The sequence below is a fragment of the Bemisia tabaci genome, chromosome 6 (assembly GCF_918797505.1).
Source record: "Bemisia tabaci chromosome 6, PGI_BMITA_v3".
NCBI classification, from domain to species: domain Eukaryota; kingdom Metazoa; phylum Arthropoda; class Insecta; order Hemiptera; family Aleyrodidae; genus Bemisia; species Bemisia tabaci.
In genome coordinates this window covers 52,222,857-52,243,020 of record NC_092798.1, presented here as the reverse complement: position 1 = coordinate 52,243,020, position 20,164 = coordinate 52,222,857, and the positions used below count along the sequence as shown (strand labels likewise).

The window sequence follows — 20,164 nt, the reverse complement described above, 5'->3', positions numbered from 1 at the left end:
TTCAAAATGCATGAATGCATTTCTTCATAAAATGGGAATAGAAATATCTTACCTCATTATTGAAGGGCAAGTCATCATCACACAGGAAACATTGGCATATGCTCAGCATGTTTTGTAAAATAATTTCGTCCTCTCTGTGATTGGAAATAATGGAGCCAAGACACTTCAAAAGGTTACTTTGACAGCATGCTCAAAATTCCTGTCGTCATTTTCCTGAGACAAAGAACCAATGAGATGTTAATGGTAAATAGAGTCTGATAATTTCAACAATATACTACTTACTTCGCTACAATTTGAAAAACAAGCTAGAATCAATTCGATAAGTAATTAAGTTATGTTTTTTGTGCTTTATCGATAAATGATTAAGAATGATACTACTTCTGTTCACCACTCTGAAAATTCCTGTCACATCAGCAGCCTTACCTATTTTGAGCTATGCAATAAAATGAAATTTGAATGCAGTTTTCAGCTCTAAAGATGAGACTTGAGTATTCAAATGAAGGTTTGTATTCCCTCTTTGTCAATACATGAGACAGTTTTGCCAGAACAACTTGAATCTCACCAAAGCACTGCAAATTTGTGCAAAATTGACACTGATGATTGCGGTTCTTTTCTTACTTCATGAAAACCCAATTAATGCAGATGCAATGTAAGGACCTACAGTTGAATGCTACAGCCAAGCAGTTCTGCAGGCAATCTTCCACTTCATTTGAGCACTGAGGGGTATAGATAAAAAAAAGATCGAAAGAGATCATAACACATTTCATCATCATTATCCTTTCTTGATGGACAGTACAGTTTTAATGTGTTAAAATGCACTATTAATGGTGAACCTGTAATGTCTCTTGTAGAATGCCTGGCCATTCCAAACTTTTTTCCAATCTTTACAGGCAATGCGTACACGCCCTCTGAAGATCTTGTGCTCACTTGCTGGATCTGCAGGACATTTGTAGCCCGCTTTTCTTGGTGCAGACACAGATTTTACCTCCACATCTTCTGCCGCTGACTGAACTTTGGTAGCTTTCCCTTTTTTCTCTTCAGATGCCTTTACTAGACTATCAACATCACTGACGTACGCGTAAATTTCTCGTTCTCTGTCAGTTTCCCACTCTTTACTCACATCCACATAATCACTACACTCAGGTTCACTATCACTAGCACTTTCTGAACGAGTACACGGTTTGTTAAGAGTTTCGGAACCTTCTTTCAATTTTTCATCATGCTTCTTCTTCATGACTGGAAGACTCTTCTTTGGATCGCAAATAAATTCTTTTCCTTCACATTTGGATTCTTTTTTCTTTGAGGCTCTCTGAGCACTTTTTTTTCTGTGTAAAACTTTTGGTTTCTTGCACACTCCCGAAGGCTTGCACATAGTTGAATTACATTCTACTTCACTTCGCTGAGGACGTTTGACACATTTACTTTCAGATAACAGAGGATCACTATCACTACGTTAAGGATCACTAAAACACTCATTTTCCTTTGTTTCAGAATCAGCTGAACACTTTTCTTCACTTGTCACAGGATTACTTTTGCGTTCAACATCTTTTAAACCTGAGATATCGCATTCCATCTTTACTTCTGCTTGAACCACGTGTCTTTTCAAACAACCTTTACAAGGCATTAAAATTTCTCGCAAACGTTCTCGCTTACGCCGGAGATACTCCAGTCTTACAACCTGTAGATTTCTCAGTAGTTTCTCTAGGCGCTCCAAGTCTTCAGTCGGAGTGAAGCCAAAAATGTTAATAAGATAGGATATATATTTCAAAATGTAAGGCATAAAAGAAAAAACAACATTATTCTGTCCGGCAAATTGGGACACCCAATTATTCTGCCGTTAAAACAAATACTAATGATAAAAATACATTAAAAAACAGTAATTAAATAAATACGGCGACACAAATTAAAACTAGAGTAAGACACAACTATAATGAACGTTAAAAACACAAAAAACGTAAATCATGAAGCATAAATCAACTCATCATCTGTCATGACTTCTAACTCGCCATTTTTCCATCCTCCCATGTATCTCATCCATATGTCCTGTGCTTCCTCCTCAGAATCAGATTTACAGCTAGCACTACTGTTACCTGTTGCCTTCTGGCTTTCTTTGTCGAAGGGCTTGTCTTCTTCGCCATGATCAGGTTGTGCAGAACCATAATTGTTACTCATAGGGTCCGAATTCCGTTCAATGCTGATCCCTAAGATATCAGTACCATCCTCACTTTGACTCCATATGCAGTCCTCTCTGCAGTTGTTCTTCTTTTCTGTGTTGTCTCCTGTTGAATTTCTGCCACACTCATCCTTCAACAACTTCACGTTGTCTCCAGTTGAGATTTCATTTTGGCTCTTTTCACAGGGTTCTTTATAGATGTCTTTTTTTTTGTTGTTTCTTGTTGATTTTGCCACACTTATCCATCAATAACTCTCCATTGTCTCCTGTTGGATTACTGCTACGATTTTTTAACAACCCTTCGACTCTTCGGAACTATAATAGTTTACTCTTTTTTGTATTCCCAAGTTTGAGGTGGGTCATTAATTTTGCTACGGACGCAGATGCCTCTAAATCTTTGGTTAGATCTTCAGCTAATGTCTCAACTGCTCCTCTCAAGTCTTCCACACTCAACCCTTTTCTTGAACGCCCCTTCATACTCATTGTCAATTATATAAAACAAGTTATTTTTAAAATATGAACAACTGAGGGGAAAAAGAAAGAAATTGTAAGATGCAAGATTGAGAATTGCTGAAAGTACAATATACTTAAAATTAAAAATTTAAATCAAATAAACAGCTAACTACACATGAAAATCACAATAGGGCAGTACAAACAAAAAAGGGAACTTCAATAAACGAGAAAACACATGAATGAATAAAATGAAAGAGGTAAAAATGAATTGAAATGAGCAAACGGGCTTCGTGTTGTCTCCAGTTGAATTTTCATTATGACTTTTTTCACAGGGTTCTTTCTCGATGTCTTTCCTTTCAATTCACGTTAACTATTTGTCACTCTTGTTGTGGGGACAACCCTGTTCGAGGGGGGCCCCAGGGTTTGAAGGCTGGCCCCCATAATTAGCCGTCCAACAAGGAGAAAAGACTAGCTGAAAACGATAGAAAGATTGCCGAACAAACGGAGGAGATGTGTGAGTTTTGTTTGGAGCAGGCTATTGGGATGCAGGTCCTAGACCACAGCAATCAAAATACCACACTGATCCGACGATCCGTCCTCGCCAGCACGAGCTCTCATCTCGCTGCCTGCCAGGCTCCTCGAGTGCGCAAGCGCAAATCTATGCGCGTTCCGCTGCAGCAAGGCGGAGAGTAACGTTGCCGAAAATCTCGGATTTGAGGAAACGTCACTCTCCGACAGTTTCTATACTGCGTTTAGGAAAAAACAATTAAAATAAAACAACTAGCACACTTCAGAGAAGAACATACCAACACTATGGGATAAGAATTTGCAGAAACAACCACATTGTTCCAAAAAGGAAAAGAAAAATATATTTTACTATACTTCAACCTTTGAGCTTACCTATTAATGAACTTGTGATGATTAAAGGGACCTCTTCTGCAATGTCCAATTGAACGTTCGAGCATTGTCGGAAGTGGTCGTGTGCCCTCTTTGTGCTTCTATGGTGGACATATGAGAAAACAATCAAATTTAGGGCAATGAAAGCCAAGAAAAAACACCTGAATCATTTTTCCACTTGTACACTTACATACTTAAGAGCAGGCTTGGTGATAAACTCTTTTGGGTGTACTCCATTCAGGGTCTCATCGAACTGCTGAAGATCTTCGAACATAAGAGAGAAGTGTGAACGATTGGACGCAGAGCTGGCAACAGAGTAGGATTTTGGCGGAGGTGTAGAGGCCCCCTCGGCCATGACACCAACGGGTGGCATCAAGTTATCAGAGGCTACATTACAAAGAGGCCCTAAATTATTCAGGGCCTGATGTTGTTGATCTTCTAACGCAGAAATTCTATCATTAAGTTGAGATCTTGTACCTGAGATACTAATATATTCAACGTTGCCATTAGTTCACACTCATGCATGGGATCATACAGCAAGAATTAACTGACTACAATGCACTAGAAAGACAAAACAATAAAAATAAAAGGAATAATATGTGATTCTTAAATTCATTCAAAATTTAGAATTTCCCGTGGCAGGTTCCGCTCGGTTGTTTAGTCTCTTCTTTTCAGTCTCTGCTCTTCTTTTGGCGTTCTTTGCTTTGTAATTGTGTCCTTGATTGTAAGCCTCCTAATTGCGTCCTTGATTGTAAGCCTCGTAATTGCGTCCTTGTCTGTAAGGCTCGTAATTGCGTCCTTGTTTGTAAGCCTCTTAATTGCGTCCTTGTTTGTAAGCCTCTTAATTGCGTCCTTGTTTGTAAGCCTTGTAATTGCAACTCGAGGTTGTAAGCCTCGTAATTGCATCTTTGGTTGTAAGCCCTGTAATTGCTGAAAAAGGCCAAAAATGATTCAAATTAGGGGCAGCCTTACATAAATGCAATGTTCATGGAAACGAGAGTTAAAAAGAAACACAGGTGCCAATAATAGATATCTATGTAAAACAGCTTCTGCTTGGAAAACCTCCTTTGACGGGCATGGAAAAGGATATTGAATCCTGCCAGGAAGCGAAGTCACCGAGAAGGACCATTACACCTTCTTTCACATTGTATAAATAAAACACATTCTATGAAAAGGAAAAAAGTATCTTTCCGGGAGCATTGACCAATGTAGTCTTGCATTTGGGCACAATACAGGTCTTATACTTAGGTTTCATTGTAAAAACAAGCAGAAACACTTCACAACAGCTCGTAAAACTAAGTCGGAACAACCAAAGTTTACACAGTAAGCAATGGGGCTCCAGGGGGCTGGCGGCAGATAGCCGCCAGTTGACGTCACGATGAACCGGGCGTGAGCGCAGGCTTGGAAATTCAAACTCGGATACCAAATTTGATTTCCAAATTTAAAAATGTTTCCGTTCTCAAAAAAATTGGAAAAAATTCCTAGAAGATAAATTCATCCCCTACTTTCATAAAATGGATTAAAAAAATAGGTACAAATTCTCCGTTCAGATTCTATATCATATACCATCTGGCATATAGATGGAACTGGAGCCTTAACACCAGGTCCTCTGGTACAACAACTAGGTACACGCTATCATTTACTTTGCAGTGTAACGAGATCATACATCTCATACATCTGCCACCTGGCTGCTGGAATTGTTGGCCAGCCAGGGTAGCTCCAACCCTCCGAAAGCACTTTCATAAATCTGGCCCTAGCTGTCAAATAAAGGAATGCCTAAAAGGGCAACTTACCGGTCAGCATGATGACTAAAATGTGGTTCTTAAGTTTATTGTTTCCTTAACTAAAGCCTGTTACTGCATCGCTGCCTTGTTTGTCATTACAGAAGCCATTACATTTGAAACGACTCCTTGCGTGTATTTGCCTCCACCTCCGATACTTTTCATGAAATACAATAAATTGGGCATGTAAATAGAAAGTGTTCTAAATTTTCTGGACCGTGTATATTACACAGTGTACAATCTTCGTTAATATTGATTACATAAGTTGATTGGTGGGCTCTGATTTTTAAGTATTTTACTAGCCGTTCCGGGCGCGTGCGCCCTCTAAGACTATATGCATCTTAACGTTATGAGTATCGTCGAAATTTTTTATCTTTCTCCTTGTTTACGGTGCTGTTTTTCACTGCACTAGTATCTTTTGAGTTAACTAGTGTTAAGTTGACATTTGATTAAAAGTTACTGATAATGTTCTCGATGTCCTTAAAACGGCAACCATTTTCTTCTTCTTTAAGAGAAGCTGCAGTTTTAATAGATTTAAGTTCAGCTTTTAAGATCTGAGTAAACTCTAGAGAATTTTGAAGAGATTTGCCAGAGAGTTGGTTAACTGTTTTAACTCAATAACAATAGGAGCAGCGGTCTCTAATTGTTTGAGAGGAAAATCAGTTTTAAGAATTTTCATGTAATTTTCAGTATTAATATTTGGATTAATGTTTTTCCTAGTTTTTATCTCGTTATTAGGATTGTTTGGGTGTGGTTTAGGTTGTCATATTTGTTGTCACATGTTCTTCCATGGTGCCTCACCAAGAGTGGACACCGAAAAGGAAACACTATCACTAAATTACATCGTTTTTTAACACTTTTTGGCACTATGTGGCAACAGAGCTTAAGCATCAACTCGAGATCAGATTTGATTAGGAGTCGAAATTAGCAGGAGAGAAAGAAGGAGCACAAGGGACTACCTCGTAGCTCTCTGATAACATGAATGATTGGAAGGGATTAGGAAAATTATGGAAAAACTACATTATTCCAGCTTGACCAGTTTATTCCTACTCGACAGAGAGGTGCTGAAGAGAGAACAAGAACAGACAATGAAAACCGACACGGCTGACATACATGATACATGCTGATGGCAGCACACCCAAATGGGTTAGTTTTGAACCAGCAGATTCAAAAGGGTCTTTTTTTCTAAATGTATTGTCTGTCAGTCACTCTATTTCCATTGCCTTACCTCTTTTAATCACTGCTTTTCCTTCTTTGTAGGAGAAGATTTCTACATGAGCACGTAGATCAAGGTACATTAAGAAACGTTTACTTCAAAGCTTACTTATCTCAGTTACAGCGAAACACGCTCTCATGAACGTACATCCATCCGTCTTTGTTGCTAAATGCTAAACTTAATGTATATTGAAAATTAAGATTGTATATTATCTATTTTATTACTAACAGTTGATGTCACCATTTTAGTTGCAAAAATAGAGAAAACGCCCAAGTTTACCTTCAGTTTATTTTTATTGTACTGTCAACAAGGTATCTGCAAGAAATCAATGTCCCAAAATACTATATCGGAGTACTTTCTAGGTACTACTGTCATTGTGTATGGCTGCCGTTTTTGTCATGAATACCTTTGTATTTCAGAGAATAAGGAGACAATTTCTGAAAAGAATTTTACCATCTCATACATGAAAATTTTATTTTATTTCGTATTTTTTTGCCATTTTGAGACAGGATCTCTGGCTTCTCATACAAATTACTCTTTTTTCTGTTGTGCTGGAGTTTACACATGCGTTTCATGTCATTTTTAAGCTCTTAACCTTTCATATGTAAATCTTAAATCATTGAATGCCCCTATTTTTTAAGAATAATGCAAATACGTCTGAAAAATTCTGATAGTAATTTTATTGTCTCATGCATATTTCATTTGACCGTTGTTCGTTTTATTTCAGTCTCATTTCATTTGTTAATTTTTTTTTGGAATAGTGGGACAGCTTCTCTTATAAACTACCCTGTCCCTTGTGATATTGAGACAGGTTCAGGTTTTCTAACTTCCCTTGTAATCATGTCAACCCATATAAGTGGAATTTTTTTTTCGTGCCTCAGAGCCTCCATAAATCTTGAATCTTTATTCCATCTTTTATTCTTGCATACCTTTTTCACATTATTTTACTTGATTTTCATTCACTCTTTGAAGATAGTTTTTCTGCCTTGTCTTGCTAATAAATGTCTTTCCATAAATATTGAAATTTCCACCTGTTATTTTCAATAAATTAGTCTTCAATCACATCTAGTTTCAAGTATTCTTTCTGTCCTTCTTAAAAATTTGAATAAAAAATCATACAAAACTATAGTAAAAGAATCAAGATTTGTTAATTTTCGGGGAAGCATATCGACGGTGAAACTACCAAACCACATATCTCGTTTGCGGTGTTTAAAAATCTACGCTCACATTTTATTTTTTTGAAGTAGACCAAATCAATATCATTCCTTGAAATTTTCACAGAATTTTCTCCGCACGAAAAGGAAAAATCACAGAAATTTTCAAGAGTGGACGTTAAGTAGTTTTTCATTTAAAAAATAAAGTATGACAGGAAGTCTGCGACGTCGCAAACCGAGATACGTGGTTTGGTAGTTTCACCGTCGATATTTATTATTCACATGCTTTAAATGTAAATGAAGGAGCTCAAGTCACTTTCAAGCAGCTAAGGTTGAGAACCCTGTCAATTTCATCTCCGCTTGTTTTACCAGAGGTAACTGAACTTCATTTAAAGGTACAATTTGGGCTAGACTCTTCAGAAATGTCCAGTGTAATCAAAATTTTCGTAGAAATAATTTATTATCCTCTATCACAAATAAGTATTCATCAAACCAAATTACTAAAAAATAATTCTGATTCGAACTTGTAGGCAAAGAAAATTAGAAAAGGACATAATTCGTCTCTACCATGCACAGTCATCAAAATAATGAAGAAATCAGTTATTATGAAACTGGGAAAGAAAATTTTTTAAAAAATCATCCAATCGATCTAGGTACCTCCTTTGTAAACTTGATGTCTAAAACGGGAAAATCTGGGAATGAAATAAATTTCAGAGAAAATCAGAGAATCTGTTACAGAAACTGGGAATCTCTTCTTCCAAAGTTTCAAGACTACTTTGCCCGCTTTCATAGATCCATAAGGTCTGGGGCCCTCTAGGCTCCAATTCAATTTTCAAAATTTTGGTACTGGTTGATTCTTCAACATGATGAAAAGTGGATGTTTTTTTCAAGCAGAAAATGCGAATAAATCGTTTGTCAAACAGCAAAACGGACAAAATTTTCCAGCTCCTCTATTTTCCTGTGACTACTTTTGCACCCCCCACAGGGCCAAGTTACATTTTAAAATTTTGGTGCTGGTCGATTTTTCATCATGATGAAGAGTGGATGTTTTTTTCAGCCAGAAAATGCGCATATCTCGTAAACCATTGGTCTGAGAGATAAAGGGACAAAACTTCCCAACTTCTCTGTATTCCTGAGTCTGCATGATAGTGTTGAACCCCGGGATTCTTCAAGGACAAGAATGTCTTAGGGGACAAGTTAGGGAATGTGTTTCCAAAACCGGAAATCTCTTCTAATGTTCAGATACTAATGTCTCTCCTTAACTTCATCTGAACTCTCTCCAATCATTAATCAACATTAGTGAAAGTAATAATGAGTTTGTTCAAGTATAATAAAAATAAATTTCGGTAAGGAAATTTTAAGTACGTTTATCGGTATTAAAGTTTACATTATCGCACCTGTGCTGCAATTATTGACTTCTTAAACCGTCAAATTGAGAAGTTTCAATATAAACATCGGGAACCTTTTTTGGAATTAAAGAATCGGCTTAAAGATGAAAATATAAATCGATATTCATATCTGGAACCCCGGATAGTTGTATAATCATTCCCTGGGAAAATCTCGGCAAAGTGGGAGAAAACTTTGATACCTCATCAGGGAATGAGCATAGTCAAGAACTCTAGACATCATGTTTGAAAATTCCATACGCTACATGTCTAGGATGAAGTAAAAAAGACATGTATTCCAAGAATAAGAGTCAGCTCGTTTTTTATTTTTTTGTGCAATAATTGCCTGATATTTTTTCATGATTTTTTTAGAGAATATTGAAAACAGAACAATCGTTAAAAATTGTATGCGATATTGACCTTAAAAGGTCTTTTAAAAGTGTGAAACTCAAAGATAAATCTGCAACAGCTCGAAATACATAATAAATAAATGCTTCTCTAGTTTTAAAAAAGTTAGTATCGATGGCCGAAGTGCAAAACAAGGTGTCTCCATTTGCGATGTTGCAGATTTCCTGTCATACTTCATTTTTTCCTCGGAAAACTAATCTATGCAATTAATTGAAAACTTCCTGGACATCCTTCTCTATTAGCAGAATGTTCTGTAAAAATTTCAAGCCTTGAAATTTACAGATTTCTTTATGAAAAAATAAAATAGGAGCGGAAATTTTGAAACACTACAATGGAGATAGGTGGTGCCGCACTGTAGCCATCGACATGCACATGAGTTGATTCAATCTAGAATGAAAATACAGCCGTGAAATGTTTCAAATGATGTTCCGGGGTTAGGATGAAAAAAAACTCATGAATTGATAGATAAAACTCATGACAATTTGCATTTTTTAAGAAAGTCTTATGATATAATCTTCACAAAAAAACATTAATCCTCGTTTTGGAAAATTCCGCTCTAGGATTAATGAAAAGAACTACATATTCTTGGGGAGACTCTCTTCTCTATTGGAAGAACAACAAAGCAAGGGCGTTCCTTCTCTATTAGCAGAATAATGTGTAAAAATTTATCATCTTTAAAAGTCAGCGCCTTTAGCCGTTGCAGGAATTGGTCTAACGAGTCGGTGCGTTAAGGTCGCCTTCAATTTCGAGTGATACTGTGCCACGCTCGGGTGGTCGAATAGTTGCCTCGCGCTTCCGAAGTATATCGACGGTGTAAGTCGGCAATCTCATAACTCGTTTGCGGTGTCTGAAAATCTCCGCCTCTATGCTATTTTTTTTAGAAGAGAACACATTGATATCATCTCTTGAAATTTCTGCAGAATTTTCTTCGCATAAAAAAGAAAAATCACGACATTTTCAAAGAATTGCTGTTGAATACCTAGTTCTCCGTTCTAAAAATCAAGCACGATAGGAAGTCTGCGACGTCGCAAACCGAGTTATGTGATTGCCGACCTACACTGTCGATATAGGACGCGCTCATTTTTTGGTTATTTCTCAAAATCCAGTTAGCTCTGTTTAGCAGAAAACCGTTTAGCAGGAATTAGCCCAAGAGAAAATGAGATTCGAAGACATTTTCAATACCGCATTGGATATGCATGGTTTCGCACTAAAGCCTCAATGCCGTGGCGTGCTTTGCGAAGTATTGTTGCCGCCGCACCAGTAAAAAGAAAGAAAAAAAAGTTCTGTCCAGAAACCGCATGTGCACGACGACTCACTAATGAGTTGACGGCAGGTCGCTGCACCACTAGCACTAGCGAATCCTGTAGGCATTACGGCGAATCAAGCAGCCGCGCCGCGGCCGCGCTCTGTCAGAGAAGCCGCGAAGTCGTTTTATCTCTAGAGCTCTGACTCTGACTGTACAGCAGGTGCACGACGACTCGGTACTCATGAGTTGTCTGACCGCCCGACTTCCTAGCTTTAATAGAAACTGGAATCTAAGTTTTTCTTAATTCTACATTCACAAATCGCCACGGTAAGCATTGTAAAAATCAGTGGAAAAGAAAAACCAATTTTAGAAGTTTATTCTTCTGTATGTTTATGCGGATAAAGTCAAAGACAACCTACTGAAGGAAGTATTGATTCCGTTGTTTCTGAAATCTCTCTTCACAAAAACTTTTCACCGTTTTTTCGCCCACCATGGCGAATAAAACAAATCACGTCAATTAAATCTGGGGAAAAGGTTGAAACACCTTTTTTCCGCCCCTCCTTTTTTCCTGGAAACTTTCTCGCGAACGTTTATTCAGGGTTTTTTTCGCTCACCACGGCGAATAAAAATCACGTCAATTAAAACTGGGGAAAAGGTTGAAACACCTTTTTTCCGCCCCTCATTTTTTTCCTGGAATCTTTCTCGCGAAAGTTTATTCAGGGTTTTTTTTCGCTCACCATGGCGAATAAAAATCACGTCAATTAAAAACTAGGAAAGGTTAGTATAGCACTTTGCAGCTAAAACGCCTTCTCCGCTAACTGAATGCTCTCTTCGCGCAAGTGTTTTGAGTTTTCTTCGCTCACTATGGCGAATAAAAAGAACCTAAATAAATTTGTATTGATCCAAATAAAAAATTAGTGCACCTCAAAATTTTACCTCCGCTTTATTTCTCCCTCAAAGAAAAGAAAATCAGAGTCCTTCTTCTAAAATTACGAAACAAAATCAGGATTAAATTAAACCAGCTTCCGCATTTATGCGAGCACCAATAACTAAGCGCGCTACTATCTATGTAGCTCCTCCCTTCATTTTTACTGGCTCTCAGTTAACATCCGCGTCCCGCGCAAAGATTAGTCACGCGCGGGAAATATGAATGAGGGAACAAACCATTTTTTTGAATTTCCCGCGCGAACACCACTCCTCATTGGCTCGCTGCGTAGTCGAAGCTCCGCCGAGCAAAATTCCAGGAGCCAATGAAATCATTCCAGTCTTGACCGTGCGCGTGCTTGCATGCAGAGCCCGCCGCTCCACTTCCCCTCCCGCCTGGCCAGCACTTACCATCGTTAAAACTAGCATGCAGAGAACGGCACTTTCGTTCCCTTTAATTTAAATCACTTCTAACAGCTACCTTCTTCACAAATCTACCATAAAACCTTTCCATATACACCTGAATTACTTTATATCAGTATTTAAGTACCCGAGGTTCCGCGTGTAACTGCTCATTGTGACCATTTGATGAGCTTCTCTTATTCTCCGCACGCAATTTTCCACGGAACTGTTACATTTTCTAAGAAGTGCTCGTTGAGAGCTATCAATTACAATGATTAAAAATGCAGAAAGTCCAGATCCAAGATTAAAAACACCAGTTTATTCACTCCGCCGTTAGCACAAATCAGCCCAGCGGCGCGTCATCGGTCGGCCGAATTCAAAGCTTTGTTCCTGCTCTTGCGCGGTCATAGAGTACCCAGAAACCGGCTCTTACCTTCACTTGGGTCTCACCTGCTGGACTGGACGGATCTCCCTTGGAACTCACTTGGACTGGACTCTCTCTCTCTCATTTTGGAAATCGGACTTGGACTTTTACGAAGAATAAGGACTCCCCCTCAGCTTTAACCATGGATCAAGGACATTGCAAATAATCAAGAAAGGCGCTGTTCCTGTCAAGTAGCGGAGACTCTTTGCCCGCTTAAAGAACGAAGTTTGGGATCAACTCAGGCGGCTCATACCTTATGCTAAGGTCACTAAGGTTTATCAAGAAGACGCAATTCTCTGGCCTTGCTAGCACGAAGAACGAAGTTGGAGTTCGCATCTCAAACCTTTTGGTTTCCTTTTTTTACAAGGTGGACAATTGGACATCCTCCCCAGTCCAGCGGAGCAATTCTGAGACCAAGTCAAGGACTTGGAAAAGTGTCATATCTTATGACAAAATAGCTCAATAAGCTATCAAGTGATGCTTCATTAATAAAATTTTTTCTTTTCAGCATTAACAACTTGTATGTAATTATCCCTTAGATATTTGCATACAAGCTTGACACAAGCACTTTTAAAAATCTCTCTTTCCTTTTTCTATCCTTTTCGCATTTTTCAAGTCTCTTAATTAAATATTTACCCTAGCGTATGTTGCAATTCACGCTAGTTGCGAGTATATGTGTCTATTCCATGTACTTATGACTTCACTTCTTTCTTAAAATTTGGGTATCCTACCGTTAGCTTGCAATCACGTCAGTTGCGAGTATTAGCAAAAATCCCTAATACTTATGTTTTCAATTTCTTTTAAAATCCTAGCGTATGCTCGAAATTCACGTTAGTTGCGAGCATTCTTCCTGATGCTTATGATTAAAATTTTTTCTCACATAAATTAGCTTTCTATCTCTGAATTATACATTTAAAAATTCCAAATCATTAATCAATCACCTAAATATCTCCTCATTTTTTCGCACCATTACTATGGTCTTCAATTAATAATACATCCTAGCGTAAGCTCTAAATTCACGCTAGTTGCGAGCGTCTTTGCATTCTGCAAGTGCTTACGTGTTATTCATTTAAAATTCAAAAGTATTAATCATTCTACAAGTTTTCTCGTCATTTCTTCGCATCTTAACGTCACGGTCTTTGCCGGTTTCTGGCCTTTTCATAAATTAAAACCGGCTGGTCCCTCGGAATTTCACTAAATTTTCTCTGTCGACTTGGATCTTATTCTTATTTTTATTTATTTATTTTTTTTTTTGAGGTCCTCGCCGTTTCATATGGTCCCTCGGAATTTCATTAAGTCTTTTCTTTTGGCTTCCGTCTTATTTTTTATTATATTTTTTTTTTTTTAGGCCCTCGCCGTTTCATGTATAGATTGTAATGCCATTTAAACCTACGGAAAAGGATCGATAAACAGGGTGTTCGCAGCGGACACCTTTAATATAATCGATTCTTTACCATAGGTTCAAATGGCAGAAAAATCGATACATCGCAATTCACGCCACGCCACTGCAATGAATGGAAGTTATCGATGGTGAAACTACGGAAATGCGCATCTCGGTATACAGCGTTGCAGACATTCTGTCATACTTTATTATTTTCTACATGGAAAACTACCGAATGTCATCGTCGCGTGTGCCTTCAGCACCACGACTTGTTTTTTTTCCTCCAACTTTCAACTTGTCGTACATTTTCCAACTAGTCATTAGTGATGGCTGGATTTGGTTCATTTTCCGTCTCCAACTCTGGTTTCAACCCTATCATCCCCCGTATCATCACAAGAAATGACTGCACATGCAGCATGCAGCTGATAACTGCACTGATTATAGCCAGCCAATCAGCGTAGTCGTGTTGTCTCACCACCCGTGACATCACCAAGTCGTCCAAAAGTCACCAAGTCTCAAAGCGTGGTCTGCACCTTTTTCGCGTATTTTGCCAAGTGTGACTTCTCTTGTAATCTATTCAGGCCCGCCACAAGGGGGGGGGGGATACTGGGTCCCTGGTACCGGGGCCCGGGCCCCGGAGGGGGCCCGTGCTGCTTTTGAAAAACCACTACGAATTCACATGCAACCTTTGTTTCGTAGGAAAAAGTGAAAAATTTACCCTAAAAATTTCGCAAAAGGTACCTAATCAAAAACACGCTGGGGCACTGTAGGATTCTTCTTAAATTTTTAAAGAAGTATACCTACTTCTTGGAAAATTTCTATCTATTTTCAAGATTTTCAGTACAAACGGATATTTTTAGTAACTGCGTTTCATTTTCTCCCGTCGTCAGATGCTAAGAGTCTCCAGTCTGGGCATCCTCGACTTCAATGGCTCGTGGCCCAACTCCCTTGCCATAGACAAACGAAGGGGGAGTCCAGGGGGGCTTGGCCCCCTTAGAATTGAAAATAGTATCATATGCCGCCCCCCAAAAAATAAAAAATTTCCAGATGTTTTGAATGCAAGAATTCGCAAGTATTTTTTGCTGAAAGTAGAAAAAAAAGCGTAATTATTCCGCAGAAATTGATGGAAAATTTCGTCTTGGAAGCTTCAAAATGCGTCCGAATAGATTTACAAATTCAAAAATTTCTCGGGGGATGCCCCTCGGACCCTCCACCCCCGTGCTTGGGGCCCGGGCCATAAAACTGGTACCAGGGCCCGAGATGGGATGTGGCGGGCCTGAATCTATTCCAAATTTAATACAATCTTCTTGGCCTTTTTTCTTCAATTTCAGTCATTTTTTGAAAATTTCAGTGATATACCTTCTCTCTATGAATAATATTCTGCGAAAGCTTCAAGCCTTGACGTTGGTTCGGTCTCCTATTAAATAATAAAATGGTAGCGGATAGATTTCGAAAGACCGCAACCGAGGAGTACCTACGCGTTTTTGCAGTTCGATGGTGAAAGTGCAGAAGTGCGTATCTCGATTTTTGACAGTTTTGAGTTAGCTGCATAAACGTGCGGTTGAAGACGTCGTCTATCAGCCAGCAAGAGATTATAAGTGAGAAAAATCGGGAAGTCGTCACCTTCCAGGCAAAGTATCACAAGCGCCATGCGACGTTTAAAAATTTCCGTCGCCATTTTATTTTTTTACAGATAAATTGTTCAACGAAGCTGTCCGAAAATTTCACTGAATTTTCTTTGTGCTGCCGATAAAATTTGGTGAAATTTCCAAACAGATTCAACCAACAATTTCTCAGTAAAGAAATAAAATGGCGGCGGAAATTTTTAAACGTCGCATGGCGCTTGTGATACTTTGCCTGGAAGGTGACGAAGTCACCTAAAACCGTAGAACTTTTTTCGCGTTTCTCGGGCTCAAGTGCAGGGATGCGTATCTCGTTCAGGCCTGTTCATTTTTCGGCGCGCCTTACGCACAACCAATCACAACGCGCGTTCCTCAGCAGCGTTTCCCGCCAACACCGCACATTAGCTGATCAACTGTTCTGTGTTGGTTTTCAATGCTTTTCTATATCTATCGAAAAGAAAAGTTGATGTGGATAAATGTGGAAAATCAGGCAGTCCAGCATGCATAATATCAGTGAATGCTAGTGATAGGTCGATAGACGAGGGAAGGGGGGGATTAGGTACTGTTACTTGTAATTAATGTTGCATACGCTTGTAATTGAAGGCGGATTATCACTCGAGGGCCCTCCAGTATCATTTCTTCATAGGTATCTACCACCTACTAGCAGCGCGCGGCGTCCATTTTTACTCTCTGGGCCAATGCAATCATGAACTGATTGAACTGACGCGGTTCATCACAACGGTCAGTTTTATTAGAGTCAATCCGGTCAAACAATGCTTCATTTAGTGTATTGGATCGACTGAAGCTTCTAAATAAGTTTTAAGGTTGAATAAATTCTATTTCTGATCTGAATGATCAAGAGTAGCTTCAAATAGCTAATTGCAGAAATGCATATCTCGTAATCTAATGTCAGTTTCCAATCATATAATGCTTGATCCGGCCGTATGAGGTCAAACTAAAGCTTCTGATAAAGAATTGTAAGCATGAAATCCTTTTTTCAGTTTTTAAATGATCAAAATCCGCCAACAATAGGTTTAAAACATTAATTGCAGAAATGCGTATCTCGTGATAAAGAAGTCTTAGTGCCGAAAACGCGAATCTCGACATTTCTGCCGTACTTTCTAACAGCGCGAGAAATTATTCAAAATATTGATGAAGTCTGAAAAAGCATCTTATTATTGCTATCCTCAAGAATTGTTACCCTTCTACTGACAATAAGGAGGAATGTAGACAGTTTTTTACTCCTCTGAAAAATCGTGTTTTCCGAGATACGCACTTCTGCACTTTCACCATCGAGTTTCACCATCGCACTGTAGGTCGAGTCAATTAGAGAGGTCGGACATTAAAATTTTAACCAAAACTGCAAATTTTGATGTTTATTTCTTCACATCTCAAACTGTAAGAGGTGTTTCTGGAAGCAAATTTCACGAGGAAGTCAATGAAACTGCTTTTGGAACCTCAAAGCTTCGTATAAATTGAGTTTTAAGCGTTTGAAGTTTTCGAATTTTGTCCGACCTCTCCTATTGACTCGATTCACGGCGCGTCGTTGTGAAACGCATCTGGTACATTTTTCGGGATTGGGCCAAGTATATTTCAGGGCAGGGGGAATCTCCCCTGCCCCTCTCCCATTCCCGCACTCCCTCTATCGGATTAGATGAGGCCCGAGTATCGAAAGTTTTGTTGTGTAGTTATTTTTTCCAGGCGACGCGGGAGTGTGGGAAGTGCAGCAAACGGATGCACCGCGTTCCGCTCCTCAGCCGTATGTGCCTCCTTCCACAAGAGCTCTACCTTGTTGGGGCTTTTACGGGTATCAGAGCTCACGCGCGTGGAGGTCCAACTTGGGTTCGATCGGAAAAGCTCGGCCCCAGCGTAACGTATACAGTTACCGTTACCACAAAAGCCGAGAACTTGAAACTTTCGAGTCGCCCGTAACTCGCATCGCTCGCCGAGAGGAACATTTTAATAATTAATTTGTTTGTGTGTTGGACCGGCGATGTCGCTCATTATTGCCAGACTCCGCTGAAAAATACACGGTGGTCTTGGCTAGCGGGCTGATTATTGAAATCGATGGACAAAGCGCTGGACAAAGAGGATAAAGGGGAAATGAAGCGATTCTATTGGGTGAAACGGGTGGATGTTGTAGATTGAAGGGGAATTAACGGACTAACTGGACAAAATTTTGCTAAGAACTACAATTCCTGGCTCATCTGTAAAAATACTTCCGCCCATATAAAGAAAAACACCGGGAAAAAAAAAGTAGCTTGGATCTAGAGTCCAGGCTCTTGACAGATTTGACAAGGAAAAATACTCTTGATTCAATCGGGTTTTTGGTTAAATTAAAAGGTAAGCGGATTCGCTTACATTAAGAACTCTGGCTCTCGAGCCAAGCAAAAATCTGACTGCATCAAAAGTATTTTTTCATGTCAATTTTTTTAAGAGTCTGGACTCTAAGAGACTTTCTTGTGGATACTACAATTTCTGGCTCAGCTTAGAAACAACGTATGTATCATTACTTCACTTAGCACATACGTGTTTTTACGGATGAAGCAGAAATCGTAGTCCCTAATGGACCTGTTGCAAACTCTTGCTAGAGCAAAAATAAGAGTTGTTCCTTATAGATATTGTCTCAAAAATCACGATGAACGCATCGAAAAACTCTGAAATGCCCTCCTAACTTCACAATCTATTTGTTAAATCAGCAATCCAGTTTGTTCCGTGTTGGCGCCTCCAAAATTGTCGAAGCTTCCAATCGAGGTATCCATTCTTTCTACCGTGGCAGCTATGACGACTCCTGGGAAAAACAACCCCTTTAACCCGGAAATGTGGCAACGTGGCTGTCGGTGGGTTAGTTACCGCGCCGCGACCGAGTACCGATGAGCGCACCCGATCCGGACGAGGGTGTAAAAGGGATTTCGGTCCCGCGAAGGGACTGGGGGGGGGGGGGGGGGTTAGCGCAGCGAGGCAGCCCCCGCGCGCGCGCTGCAGCCCCCGCGCGCGCGCTGCAGCCGGGTCTCAAGTTTGTCATCAAAGTAATTATTGCTCATTTAAATCATAATTATGCGAATAATTGCAGCTTCCCGCATTTGAATCAAAGCTTTTGTTGCCCGGCGCTTTTTCTACGCATGATTTGTTTCGATTTCGCATCGGCAACGAGAGCGGGGGGGGGGGGAGGGCGGCGGCTCCGCGGTCGCCCGCCCCCGCAATTAGCGCCGAGCACAGAAACCGCACAACCAACACGGTGATACGGTGCAGTGGCGCGGCGTGCCTTGCGATATATCGATTGACCTGCCGTTCAAACCTACGGAAAAGGATCTATAGACGGGGTGTTCGCGACCAACACCGCGATAATCGATTCTTTACCATAGCTGCAAGTGGAGAAATATCGGCATTCGATCATTCACGCCTCGCCACAGTTGCTGTGTAGATACGAGGTTTTTGAGGTGTTTAGAGCCGCCTGCGCTTGTGTAGGTGTATCAGGGCGATGTTTCCGTTGCGTTGGAATGGTGTCCCCTACCGGTCGGTAATGGGGGCGGTTTGCAACTTACCTAAGGGTTCGAAACTTTGACTAATTACGAGTTGAACGATTAACACTGGTTATTAAAATGTATGATTGATCTCCACATTGTTTAAAAGGGTGACAGAGAAAAAGCCTCGGGTAACTCGAAGAATTCATCACATAATCAGTGTTCGATACCGGGATTCCTTCTATTTTCGTTTTGACGCCTTGCTATTCTTTAATTTGACGATTCGTAAGTGCTTTCACTGAGTCGTGGTCGTGGCTGAGGAATGCTCTTGCCATTTAGGTATAAGTTTTTTTTTACTATCTCTCTGCCCAAATAGAACATTTGCTCACGGAATCGTCGCTGCTGAGACTTGTCACACACTTGCCGCAACAACGTTGTCGGGAGTAGGATGCCGTATCCTTGCGGCAATATGACCGTGCTAAGTTCCGAGGGAGGCCGTACTGCGGAAAGTGAACAGAAAGCTCACCGCAATGCCAGCGCAGAAACCTCGCTCAATGGGTTTGCTATAAACCTTTCCGTAACCTTTCCATGGTAGCTGACATAAGTTTCCATTTCTGCGACCACCCTAGTACCCAAAACACTAGTATCAGATACGGTATCGTGTAATACCATATTTAATACGAATTTGATACGTATTTTAAACAGTGTTGTATTTTATTAAAATATAACACACTTCTTTCAAATGACTTGCTCACTCAGGAATAAACATTCTAGTTTAAAATGACAATTTTTTTGAACATCAACGTCTATTTGAACCACGAGCATGTTCCATGATCCCATGATCGGTACTGATTTATTACCGCAGATAGCCCTTTTGCTTCAAAATCGGGGTTGGCGACGCGTAACCGTCCGGACATTTTCAGCGTTTAAAGTCTCATACTATTAAATACAATGATAATTTATCAAACTTTTTAGCATAAATAAGTCCAAGGACATCATTCCTATTGATTTATCAACTTGGTTTTCAAATGTTTTGCCCTAAGTCGTCTATAACCAGCGGTGACACAACAATTCCTTTTATCGTAAAATCACCCTTATCAGTACTGTATAACATCGATTATTTCAGAGATATAAGTTCTTTCGTCAGCCTTTGGAGCCTCAGCTTTCCCTTTTTCCCTAAGTTTCAGCTTTTCAGTGATTTCCACTCACGATCTCAGCTCAGGTGACCCAGATG

The 20,164-nt window shown here is 39.7% G+C and overlaps 1 protein-coding gene across 7 annotated transcripts in view; it reads left to right on the top strand.

Annotated features, from left to right (window-relative positions):
• Positions 1–7,584, top strand: part of LOC109042019 (cohesin subunit SA-2) — a 63,186-nt gene extending 55,602 nt beyond the window's left edge. For 5 of the 7 annotated variants that reach the window (XM_072301951.1, XM_072301950.1, XM_072301953.1 and 2 more), the window contains one exon: positions 6,565–7,584. In XM_072301951.1, coding sequence (XP_072158052.1) covers positions 6,565–6,661 — 97 coding nt within the window. In that variant the 3' untranslated portion in view covers positions 6,662–7,584. Of the gene's footprint in view, positions 1–890 lie in introns of all 7 variants that reach the window. The other 2 variants (XM_072301948.1, XM_072301949.1) reach the window with 2 other exon arrangements.
• Positions 7,585–20,164: the final 12,580 nt, after the last annotated feature.